At 32.0% G+C, this 14,091-nt stretch overlaps 1 protein-coding gene across 1 annotated transcript in view; it reads left to right on the top strand.

Annotated features, from left to right (window-relative positions):
* The first annotated feature begins 188 nt into the window (after window positions 1-188).
* LOC125063412 (fizzy-related protein homolog) overlaps window positions 189-14,091 on the top strand; it is a 69,177-nt gene continuing 55,274 nt past the window's right edge. Inside the window, exon 1 of the mRNA XM_047669842.1 lies at window positions 189-750. Within this exon, the coding sequence (XP_047525798.1) occupies window positions 609-750 (142 nt within the window). The 5' untranslated portion in view covers window positions 189-608. The remainder of the gene's footprint in view (window positions 751-14,091) is intronic.

Below are 14,091 nucleotides of genomic sequence, written 5' to 3'. Positions count from 1 at the left end.
GAAATAAAGGATTAATATAGCGCTATTTAAGCTCGGTTATAATTTTATTATGACTACGGTTACCATAAAATCTGTGGATATTCTGTAAGAGTATTATCTGTAAAAAAATTAAATCGATACAGAATAACATGACAAATAAATAACCGTTTGATTTCAAAATGTATACTTTAGAAAATGGCAACTTTAAGTTCTGACTTTTCAATTCCGTCAATATTGGAATCCGTTTCGATTTTTTTCGTGCAACAAATCCAAATTGAATGATTTTGAGTTATAAATTTTAAAATAGCGTACACTAACTCGGGTATAAAAAGTGGAATTGAAACATTTTACCGTACGTTACACATTGTTTGTAGTGAATACACAGTCTAAAAGTTTTGGTACCAATGACCAATCATGTCAAATGCATTCATATGGTGGTGAGCAGTCGAGAGGCTCAGTAGTCTTCTCGCTGCGTATAACATTACTTCAAAACGTGAAGCGCACCAGTGCGGTACTGCACGATAATAATATCATGATCGAATGATAACCTAGTTTCATGAAAAGATTCTAGTAGCAATCTTCCTTTATAACGCCGCGAATTTCAAGAAGACTTTTGTGAAAGACTTAAAATGTTTAGTAAATTATATGAAAAAAGACTTCAGCAGCAGTGCAGTCCTGTGAGTAGGAACCAGTATGTGCTGGCCCGGCCAGAGCCTATGGACAGATTTATTCCATGCAGATTGGATAATAATTGGCAGACAAGTTTTCAAGGTAAGTGCTTCAATTCCAGGAGTAATAATTAATAATTTGTTAAATTACTTATATTTTCTTAACATGTGTTCTCTTACTCTAATTACATTATGAAATCTATAAATACATTTGTGAGTTATTTCAATTTATTGTAGATTTCTGTAAAGAGAAACATTTTCATAGAAGTGTGAAAATGTGCTATCGCTTCAATCACATGTTAAGTTATTTTCTCACTATTTGTCTATAAATTATTTAAAATTTAACCATATCAAAGTGTATGGCTTTAAGTAGGATATAGGGGTTTATCTTTTTTTTCATTTGGTGGTTGGTTTTAAGATGGCTTTAATATTTATTATTGTTTGAATTAAAATAGAAATAATTTATATATTCATATTATTTCCTATTATCCTCTAATCTATCTAACCTCGGAAGGCCAGTTTTAAATATGAATTTCAGTGTAATACTAATAATTACAAAATTATAAACCATTATGCTTTTTGCCGATAAAACCAATTATACCAGTGAAAATATTTCTTGTAGACTAATTTACTAAATGCACACTGCATTAATAAAATTAACTAAGAATGTTATTGTTCTTTGTCAATTAAATTTATCAACTTGATATCATATAAGTCTAAGTACTTCGATTTTTGGATGACCTTATTATTTAACTCTTAAAAATTATAATATTATACATTAAGATTGTTGTACACTCAGAAATAGTATGGGAATTAGGAGTATATCATAATATTCAGGTTATAAATATGTATTTAATCTATTTTGATTTGAAGTAATTATTTAGTTCTATACCAATATTACAACATTAATTATTATATAATCAATTCTTTAATTTATTGTCTTTTGAATCAAGTAGCTTCAGTACCATTTTATCTTGACAGTTTTACTTGAAATTTTACCAGGGATATTCACAGTATTCTTATTGAGTGCCACCAAAACCTTCCAGTTTGTGACAGTGACCTTCAATGTAATGCATACTGCATATATGCGTTTGCAGGTACATTGTGGTTCTTATCCACATTTAAATTTTAGTTAATAACTTAATAGCTTTGTTTTTATAAAAAAAACTAACTGCAGGCAAATCTCTGAGTGGCAATCTAACAATTGCTTTTGTCTTGTACATTCACGTCTAAGTAATGACAATGATTCGGCTAAAACTGGCAAAGTAATGATAGGTTGGCTAATGGAAAACACAGTTTTTTGCACCACACGGCTTCTGTAATTGTTGTTGGTTTGCCTGAATAGATTTTGGGTTCATTGTGTTTCTTGGATTTTATTTTTAATTGAATTGAATTACAGGTCTGACTTTTAAATTGTTAATTGATCTTAAATTTTTTAATTTTTAATGTTGCTAGCTAGATTATTGCGATGGCTTTGTTGCCTGTTTTTAAACTATGTATAATGTTTTTTTTTAATATTTAACAATTAACCTATGGGTAAATTAAAAAAAAATGCACTGCTAAGTTTTTTTGAATTTATACAAAAATCATGTTAAAATTTTGCAAATTGGTGTACGACTAACAAAAATTGCTAATAAATCAAATACATAAAAATTAAATATTTGATTTTCGTTAAATACATTTCTATAAATTTGAATTTCACGCACGAGAGACGAATTTGTGACCTTTTGGAAATTCGAGCGATGACAATTACTGCGCTGCGGCGGTCATTCACTTTGAATAATGAAATAATGAAGTTAAAGTAAACTACCGATGCGGCTTATTAACATTACATTTACGAGTTTCACATTCTTATCTCGTTAATCATATGTTTAATCGTTATAATGAATCTTTTATAATTAGCCTTATTAACTTTGAAGAGTAGTGAGCAGTGTTGGCCTAGTGGCTTCAGCGTGCGACTCTCATACCTGAGGTCGTAGGTTCGATCCCCGGCTGTGCACCAATGGACTTTCTTTCTATGTGCGCATTTAAACATTTGGTCGAACGGTGAAGGAATACATCGTGAGGAAACCGACATGTCTTAGACCCAAAAAGTCGACGGCGTGTGTCAGGCACTGGAGGCTGATCACCTACTTGCCTATTAGATTTAAAAATGATCATGAGACAGATTCAGAAATTTGAGGCCCAGATCTAAAGAGGTTGTAGCGCCACTGATTTATTTTTTAACTTTGAAGAGTGTATAGAATAGTAAGCTTTATGAAAACTGTTCTGAGGCTAGTGAGTCAGACCGTTCATTTACCGGTGAGTTGGCAACACTATCGTGGTTTCGTCTTTTTTAGCGAGCTTTTTTAGCTTTTTCAGCCTAAGTGTAACTCCAAAAAATTGCTTACATACACCGATAGCCTCGGTCAAAGAGTTGAGTGGATTACGTTACGGAAACACTTTGAAAATATCTTTCGTAGCAATTAGCAAACCGGTAGAACTTAATCGAAAATAACTTCGTAAATATTGTTTGAAATAGACTTCATTACCGGATTTAACAATGGGGCATTGCCCTAGATATAACCTAGTACAATTCAAAACGCCGATTTGCGATTCAAAGCTATGTTACGGTTGAGTGCCTAAGCAGAATATAATTCTTATTTTTATGAGTGTAAGTTGTATTTTAGTACAATTTTGGAAAACTGACTGAGCTGAGTGTTAGTTAATTAATATGCTACAATGTTTGTGGAAAACAACTCATAACAATGGACAATAAAACTAGAGTTCCCATTCGCTCATTATATCTGAGTAGTTTTATTCCACGGGTTCGTATACTTAGTGTCAAGAGTTGTCATTTAAAACGATCTTAGTTATTTCATTTCATTAGACAGCGCTCAAAGCATGATTACAAATATCGATTGATTAGAAAGATTGTTTAGATTTTTATTGGTATAATATAAAAAAAAGTATTGGTTTATTTTATCCGATAGTGACGAAAATTTATGATTGGACAATTTGTGTTTGTAAAAGTTAATATTTATCAAGGTTTATTCGAATCCCTTCAAATTCAGTACTATGCTGATGTATCCTATACTTAATTACTTACATGACTTAAAGTTCTATGTGTCCCAAGTGGGTCAGTGTACATCTAGTATACAAAACCAGGTTTGCTCTTGTAATACAGCATTATTATTAAGCCTTTATTGCTGACACCCAGTATAATATATAAACATTTGTTTTAGTTACATAACCTAACTTAATCTAATACATCAGGTGTGCCAGTTTTGGTGTGACACATAGGCCTCTTCCAGCTGCTTCCATTATTTTCTATTGTTAGCTCTTCTTGTCCAAGCTGTGCCTCCTCTTCTTTTAATATCGTCTGCCCATCTCTTGCTCTGTCTTTTTCCATCTCGTGTTTTCCATTATGTAATAATTTTTGTCCATTTCAACCTGCTATCTATCGTCATGAGCCCGCATTAAGTACTTTATTAATTAAATTGAATATTGAGGTATGTAAAATTGTAACCATACGTATTCCCACGGGATAAAGGCTTTATCTAGGAGTTCACAATAAATTTCGAAACTTTCCAGGCATAAAAAGCTTTTAATTAAGTGATTGCTAGGTATTCCTTATCGTGCGATATGTGTGTGTTCACTCGTCCATAGACCGTGAAGTTCTATTGCCCTTTGACTAGTCTGCGATTTATTAAAACCTTCGTGATCATTAGACCACATCTCATTATAAATTGCTTGTTTCTATGGGGATATATCATGAGTACATGACGTCAGTGTTAAAAAAAAGCTCTCAAGTAAAATAACACTTGGTGTTATAAAGTAATAGTAACTATCTGTAATATCTAATTACCATAATATCGTCATAGTCGTAGAATAGTGACGGATCTGACAAATAGTAAACTTTACAGGGCAGCCATTTTATAATAATACATATAATCGTGTTAGTTTTTGTCATACCTATTTTAATATTCTGTTATTACGAAAATTGGCATACAAGCAAACAAATAGGTTTGTTTTGAAACAAAATAAAAAATAAATTAAATTACACAGTTTTCTAGAAACATCACATGTTTCTATTAAATCCGTCACTTTACCGACTGATATGAAATTTAAAACACATGGATTTTTTTATGTAGCCGTAATATTTAGGCAAAAAAAGTGAATTTTGTTTTTTTTTAAATCCGACATTGTTCTACGATCATGGCGATATATTGGATTTGAATAATATAATTATAATATTTGCTTATTTTGCCGAATCCGCGTACAAATTATTTGAACAGGTCTATTAAGTATGAGGGTATGCAATTATTTAATAAATTACTGTCTAATATTAGTGTGTTTAACAAATTTAAAAGGGCATTAAAGATACATATCATACAATAATTGGGACGGCTGATGGCGACGTGTATCTCGTTCGTAAATATAAAGTTTTTCATGTAAATATTTTTGTAATGAGAAATAAAGTTCTTTAAACTTTAAACGTTATAATAAAATATTTTGAATATTAACCAGACAGTAAAGATGTATTTAACCGGTCGCAAATATTTGCTAAAGGACCCGCCGTTATTTCGTAGTATACATGAAACATTCAGTTATGCACGGATTTAATGACGTCAACTATAGATGGTTAACGCTTATATGTATTTAAATATTTCTTTAATTGTTATTATGAAATGTCAAAGACTGATTCATAGTTTTTTAGCGGTGTGAGCATCTGGTGTTAACACTTGCTAGAACGGTGAAGAAGACACGATATGTCAGGCAAAATGATTGAAATCTATAAGCCTTAAGAAAAAACACAGTAGATCAAACACAAAAATATATTTTTTGAAGCTAATTATATACAACAAATGGACAAAGTTATTGAATACTGTTTTCCTTAAAATCAATTCACTTAAAAATGATTATACGTAATACGGGCGTTTAAATATAATTTGTTATTTTACCTCCTAATGGTTATAGGTAAAACCAAAGTCATATTCGCTTTTGAATATCCAAATTATTTATTTATTAGTAATTTTACAGCTAACATACATATCATAAACCAAACACTTAGACAATATACAAAGCCAAAACTGATTACATTGAAAAACAATATATATGAAACAGAAAACATAATTTTTAATTACATTAATAGACAAAAATAAAAAAAAATAAAAGAAAACTAAAATTTAACATTAAATAAACGACAATTAATACTTAATATTTCAAAGAATAACTAAATTGTTACTAAACATAGTCAAAGTCTTCACGCCTCTTTAAATATTTCCTCACATCTATATTAAATATTTAGAAAACTTAATTCGTAAACTGCAGGGGTACATACCCGTAACCGTACAAAAATTAACTGAAATTCTCTGTTAGGTATTCCAAAAGTAATCGAAATATGTTCAGTCAAAATTACGTTTATTTAATATCCGCTCAAATCAAACTTAATTTATTCCAATTATGCAATTTGTGTCAAGTATTTCCGCTACAATTAAGCATAGCAAGTGTTTTTTTGCGGACCTTAGAGTAGCTGATAAAAGATTTCATAATGTATATAGAACATGTTAACCAATTGGTATCCAAGTGTAATAAGAACTGGGACAGCAGACTATATCTAGTACCTATTTTGTATATTTTTTTAATTTGTAATGTTTAGAGATAGGTTGCGTTGTAATTCAAAGTATATTTTTCTTTATATGCATATAAAATATAAATTATAAAACAGTTAAATAGAAAACGCTTAAAGCTCTTCCTACCGACCCCGTTTTCCTTCGTATAGTTTTCTCATGGGTCGGTTGGTAGTTAAAATACATAACATGCATAGTAAATTAAAACAGAATATAATTATGAAAAAGTTTTTATGGCTTTGACTTTAAAGTAAAAAAAATAATCTAAGATTAATAGCACTGATTCAGTCTATGGTTTTTGTAATAATAGGAAACTAGCAAGAAATCTAAAATCTCCAGACCATAGAGAAAAGGCCGATGCCCTAGTCTAACTCCCTGTGGCAGCCCATCCGCGACGAGAAAACAACCTGTTTGTGTGCACGCCATTACCACTGATTTAATTAACACTTATTATTTAATTTAAATATTGAAGGGATGGCGCGTGGCTATGATACATTAAAAACACCCACAATTTATTAAAATATATGCTAGCTATTTTTATATAGTTATTAAATTGTCCATGATTTAATTTAACTATACGTTTATATTGCATAAAGTGAATTTTTTAATAATAATCAGTGGCGATGCAAACTTTTTAGACTTCAGATATTCTGTATCTGTTTCATGATCATTTCAGTCAATCTAATTAGCAAATAGGTGATCAGCCTTCTATGCCTGACACATGCCGTCGACTTTTTGGGCCTAAGACATGCCGGTTTTTGCACGATGTTATCCTTCAGGCTTCTAGTGAATGATATATGCGCACAAATAAAGAAAGCCCATTGGTGCACAACCGGAGATCGAACCTGCGATCTCAGGAATGCGATCTTAATATTGAATTATTTTAAATAACAGATTTTGTTTAATATTTCCTATATTTTATATAGTTGACGTCGCGATCTTTTTACATTTAAATGAAAATTCTAATAATCTTGACTAAAATATATCTTGAAAATATACAGTTAACTTAGTTATTAAAACTTTTATTATTTAAATAAATATATCTATTTAATTAGACATTAAAGTAAGTTTCCGCTTTTTTAGTACACGTTGTCAATAAATTAGCATGACTCAAGTACTGTGAGAACTAATATTAGAAAAAAAACTGCATTTTTTGTACCGAATTCTGTGTGATCGGATGTACGATATATCCTTCTAATGATATTTGATATCTTGATTGGTTTGGGTGCACTGGGACTTGTCCCTTGCCCCGCTTGGTTTGTTATTTATGTATTTCTTAACCACCTACTTACCTAATCATTAGGTCTGTCCTTTTTTTCGACTAAGGTTTCCTCGTGATGTTTTCCTTCACATTATATCGTTATATATTGACGTTTGGTTCTTAGGCATTCTATGTATTATCAATATTTATTCATTGTTTGAAATAAATTAATTGTACTTAGCGAAAGTTCTTTTATTATTAGATATAGAACATGGTGTAATGGTTGCAGCTCCTTACAAAAGTTGTGTAAAAAAAAACATGGCGATTAAAAAGTGTGGCGGAGAGTTTATTGTCAGTTCTTCTCTTCCGTTCTACGCCCTTGATTTGAGAACTGGCACTAAATATAAAGTTAAAAGCATTTCATATACATTTCTTTGTTGACGTTCATAAGTGTACATTGTGTTACCTATATGATTAAATGATTTTTCACTTTTGTTTTTGACTTCGTATGTTTTTGAAAATAATATTTTCGTTTGAATATTGATAGTTAATTGATCCAAGGTTAATTTTTGAGTGGTTAAAGTCAGTTTAGGATTTGCGGTTCGGAGTAATAATACATTATTAGCACTAATTTAAAGTATGGGTCTAAATGGGTACAGAGTCTGGAAAAGCTTATATGGGATAAGTAGCAGTTAGATTTAATTAGAGGTCAGAGTCAAGTGGAGTCAATTGCATTTCGTTAACTTCATTATGCACACGTCTTATTATTTAACTGATGTTAAATTGATTTTTAAAGTTTGTCTTTATATGGTTTATTCGGAAATACAAATGCCTGCTAACCTCACTAATTGTCATCTTTTTATCTCACTGGAGACAAACGGGCTTACCTTATCTTATAGATACCGGCAAACTTCTTGAGCATTTACCAAGAGAGTGGGGGAAAGTTTGCGCAGTGCGGGACACAAACGTAAACTGATTTACCAATCACGCGATCGACAAATTATAATACACAGCTAAGTTTATTTGACATTTTTAAACATTTTTTTTGTTTTGCTTGTTATCCTATATCCTAGCTTCCTTCAGTACCGTCGATCGGAACCTCTTCACGGGTAAAGGCCTTCTCCAGCTTTTTCCAACTGACTCTGTCTATGGCTCTCTTTCTCCATTCGTTTCCTGCTACCGTTTCTATTTCTTCTATCCACCGTTTTTTTTGGGCGAACTTTTCTCGTTCTTCCTCTTGGTCCTATTCATACAGTTGTCTTTAAATATATTATATTATAATAATTTATAAGCAAATTATATTTCGATTTTGTAATAAATGTAAATATATCTCTGAATTTAAACACGAATTTGGAGTGCTTCATAATAAGATTGTGGCGATTATCAGAAGTCACCAAGGACTTACCAAGCACGGTGTTCGTGTTTACATTCTGCACCGATATCGTACGAAAATACGACGTTATCATTGAAAAATGCAATTCTAGATAGCTTCTGCAACCTGTTGTTATCAAACCACGTCCTACTAACATCCAGAACTAATTACTTGACTTTTGATAAATCCTTATCTTTACATACATGTATATAGTGGCAGAAATTATATAGTATGCTTAATTTTACATAATTTTCGGATTAAATATATTAAGTAGCTGATGCCCGCGACCGCTTCTTCGCTGGATTAAAATAATATTTTTCCAAATAATGTAGAGTGAAATACATATTTTATCTACTTTAAATACCAGAAATCGGTTCTGGCAAAATGTATCTATGTATTTTCATTTTGCAATCAATTTATTACTACCAAATGTGCATTTGAAATAAATTATCAACATTTATTGTAGTTATGGTTTACTATTTTGGCTTTAATGACTAACACATAAGGTATATATATATTTACTGTGGCGGGCTTTTTTATCGGACTATTTAGGATAAACATTTCCATCATACATTATATATGTGTAACTCTAGCGGTTTTGGCAGCGCACGCCAGAATAGCTCGCAGATGGTAAATTTTTTCCTACTTGACATTTTGGACATTTCACACAATAGCTTTATAAATTATAGCTATATTATTGTAAAGTTTCTTTAAAATCCATTCAGTAGTTTATACGTGAACTAAGCCATGCCGATTTTCTTACAATCTTTTCCTTCACCTTGCGAGCGAGTGTTCTATATTAAGAGGCTTTGGTACGCTCTTTTCTTGAACGACCCTTAGTCAAATTGGTTCGGAAATACTTCAGCAATTGTCAGCTGGTTTCACATAGTGGTGGTGCGCGGCAGAAACTGTCTAAAGAAACGCTCAGTTGTCTTTGACGTAGATTGCCTAGTCCTTTGGACGGCTTACGTAAAAACATAGATCCTGGAAGAGGCCGGTGACTGCATTAATGTAAAAATTGTATGATGGTACAAAAAAGTAATAACATAATATACAAATATAAATATTTGACCCAGATTTCAATCCGAAACCAATTTCGCGAGTTGTAATATATACATTATTACGTCTTGATGTTGTAGTAAATGCCTATCGGAGTCGTAAAACGCGACCTTTGCCAACTTAGGATGTCTGATAACGTTTTACTAGACTCCAAGGCTTTATTTGAAGTGACAATTAGTAATAACATACTAATTATCACATGTAATAGACCATAATCTGTGTTTTTTTTATAACAACAATTATTTTATGAGTAATAAATAAAATGTTGGCGAGTTTGGTCTGGGATCAAAGCAATCATTGGTATATATTCAAATTAATCACTTAGGAACGTGTTTGCTTCTAATTATCGATTTAGTGATTTATCAATCAAGATTAAATATTTGATGAAACGGTATTCATACCCTTCATTTATTTGAAAATACAATTTGTTCGCTTTGAATATTTATTTATTTATGAAACATATTCTTAAGGATCTTGCTACTAGTGGCGCATGTGCAATAGTTGCTCATTTGACTCGTTTGGTTGTTTACGAGTTGTTACGAATTGACTCGACCGTCTCCCCGAAGTGGGATAATGATGACTATAAAAGAGGTTGTGACATATGCGCACGGGCAATTCCTTTGTAAAAGTTTGAAGTTATACAGTTTGTAAAGTCAGTGAAGTGAATTATAGTGAATCAAGTCATTATTGGAGTGTTTAATTTCCTATCCTAAGAACTAGATCAACTAGTCCTTACAAATTTAACAAACTGCTTTGAAACACACTTCGTAAAGTCGTAAATTTTCTATTCGTAACTCGTCTGTTCAATGCTTACCTGTCCTGGTTAGACAGAGACTGTCAAACCAGGTTGACAGCTGACAAATTGATATGACTGAAGACATAAATGTCACATTAACGCCATCTAGTGACACCACGCTGGTATTATCCAACTTGCTATTTTCCGTTTATCTCATTGGGCACGAGTTTACACTAAGCGGCGCCTATGTATCGCCTTTTTTAATATTTGGTAATTTTATGTATCAACAATGTTTTGTGTTGCAGCTGGGCAAACATGTAGGCGAATGCAAATTTGCAATTCACAAATTATCACTTTGACTGCAATTATTAAGTCGTATTTGTCTTTATTTTTTTTTAATTTAAATCGGTTAAAGTATTTATGTTATAAATTGTTTATTTTTCAATTGTTAGCGGGTTTTATGTGTAGTACTTATTGTTGTTTAGAAATATCGCATACGCCTTTTGCATGCCTTTCCTAAACCCTTCTAGGGAGAAATTAAGGGTAGATCTAGATTGTAGATCTCTAGAAGGGTATGGATACATCAAAATCCAATACATTTTTGACATACGGGAATCGGACAGTGCGAATCTCAAATCTTACCCTTAGAGTCGGGAATGATCTATGGTACCTTAATCGCGACTCTGAATCAAACTAACCTGATTAAAGAATATATGGACTGGACATATGGTTGTTATTCGGATTTTCATCTTTTTCTTTCAATCGTTGCTTCCTAATTATTGAAAAAATGTAACACAAGACAAATCGCGTCTATAATAAAACGAATTATATTATACAATTGTAAAACTTCTGTAACCGATAGGAACTGTAATATCTCTTTACTAAAGGTGTATTTAAAACCGCAGTAATGATAATATTGTTAACCTGTTAGGCCTCCTCAGATGTAATTTGTCAACATCTTTGGTCAAACAATTGACACGTCTGTTTGGCTACTTGGGGCCTGCTTAGGGTATGGACTGATGGCCTATTCGAATGACCAACCTTCAACTTAGAATCAGCTGAGCTGATGTCATACTAATGTTTGCTGTCGGCATATTTTAGCTTCTAGATTGTGTTTGACAACAAACACTAAAGGGAGCGTTCGAGTATTACGTCACGCAATTTTTGGAGATTTGACCCCCCCCCCATGTAACGTGCCGTAACGTTTTTCTGTACCCAATAGTAAAACGTTTCGTGACCACCCAGTGACACTTTATGTACCTAAAAGTACTGGAAAGTCGAAAATAATATTAATAACGCGTAATTTAATCCCCGCGCCGCATCGTAACGTTTTACAAAAGGACCCCCCCCCCCAATTCGTTACGTAAGACTTGAACGCTCCCAAACGCAGAATTTAATTACCATAATTATTTCAGACTAAGTCTATATAATATAAAACTTTATTTACGGATACAGACATACTTAATTATTATTATACTTGACCACTAATAATATCGACCTCGTCGCTATGCCCACATTTGGAAAAAGTCCCCTCTAACCGGCTCCATTTTCCTCTGATTCTGGCAATCGCAATAGCCTATGTCACTGAATAATGTAGCATTCTAATGGTGAAATAATTTTTGAAATCGTTCCAGTAGTTTTGTGTTGGAGAAAATGAGAAATCTCTATAATTGTCTCTAGATTCCGTAACCACGCTGTAAAGTACACACGAATGATTCGAAATTCAAATTAATAATTGTTAACTAGTTTTAATTTAGTCTGTACCTTTGAATGTGTGATATTCGTAAATAAAACATAAGGTTATATTATGTACAATTTTAAACCATGACTACGCGAAACAAACTGATCAAGGTTAAGGTTTATTTTCCTATGAACTTTATATTATTATTAATATCCACCAAGTCGAAATCTGTAAAATTAAGAGACATTTACAAGTATGAATCGAGCTGTCATAACTGGATAACTTATGTAATCCGCATTAACAGAATTTGCTAATTGCTTCAAGTGCAAGGTAATGCTCTTACTCGACGTCAAAGGCTTTATTTATAAGTAATCTTACAGCTACACATATACGTATTATAAAAGAAAACATTTACGACAATATACAAAGCAATAACAGATTACGTTGATAAACAAAATATACGAAACAGAAACCATAAGTCAATTAGGTACTTTAATAACTAAAGAAAAGAAATTAAATATTAAATAAACGACGATAATATTTTAAAGAAAAATCTAAATTGTTGGTATCTTTCTCCAGTTTAATACTTGAAACAGAACAAATCTAAGCTTACGACCAACCAGGCTCCAGAAAACCACTCCGTATATGGAAATTGTATTCGTTTTTACAACAGAAATTAGAGAATTATCACTGAATAAATTCAAAACTCTCGTTAAACGTAATTTAATCTTTTAAAATTGACGATTATTTAAATGATCCTAATCCTTGGGATTGATTTGCTCCAGTCAATTCGTATGACTCAAAACTTGGCGATTAAAAAGAGTGGCGGAGAGTTTCTTGCCAGTTCTTCTTGCCCGCTCTACGCCGTTGACTTGCGACCTGGTATTAAATGTAAATTTAGAAGTAATTTAACATCTTTTCTGTTGACGTTCAAAAGTGTACTTGGTTATCTATATGAATTAAATTATTTTGAGTTTGAGTTTGTAACTACTGCTAAATAATTCAGTATTAGCTAAATCCCGAGACATTGGCGAATTACGCAGATAATTCGTGCTTTTAAAATCCATACGTGCAAGTGTTGTAATTAATTTACGCCTTAATTCAAGTTCTCAAAGGCCGAGGCATGTGAAATCAGCTGACTGTGATTCAATGATTACGTTCGTGCATTTTAATCAGGGTGGAATTTTCAGTGAGATTTTTACCTGTTTCGACAAGTTCAACGCACCGATCAGCTGAGTCAACAGAGCTTTTAACGTGCATTTGACTAACAATGTTGCGCAATGACATTTGAGCACACAAGAGACGTATAAATCCTAGTGCCACGTTTGACTGGCCATAATGTACTTGCTCGGTAATAATTCGGTTCAAAGATACTTTATTTCTCAAAGAATTACCTTCACTTAGTGAGATATTTTAGAGTAGGTTAGTAATGTACATCGTTTTGAAGTTATTTAAAAATGAGCTATATAAAATAAAAATATTAGTTGCTAACAATATGTACAATATTTTTAGACTTAAACCAAAGAGATTGATCTGGAGGTTAGCGAAGTATGGACAATTTAATAGTTAGTACAAGCGATATTTTTCATTAGTATTATAATGAACAAATACATGAGGTAACAGTCGTAAAGTTGGTGGTAAACCAAAAAAAAGTGTTGAAATTTCGAGAAAGAAAAATTATTAATTTGCAAAAGCAATTTACATTTTTATGATAGACGAAATACATAACAATTAAATGTCTGGCGATATTAAATCGATGCTCAAATTTGTATATGGCATGGCT

Source organism: Pieris napi, chromosome 3 (genome assembly GCF_905475465.1).
Source record: "Pieris napi chromosome 3, ilPieNapi1.2, whole genome shotgun sequence".
In the NCBI taxonomy this organism is placed as follows: domain Eukaryota; kingdom Metazoa; phylum Arthropoda; class Insecta; order Lepidoptera; family Pieridae; genus Pieris; species Pieris napi.
This window is presented reverse-complemented; position numbering and strand designations above follow the sequence as displayed.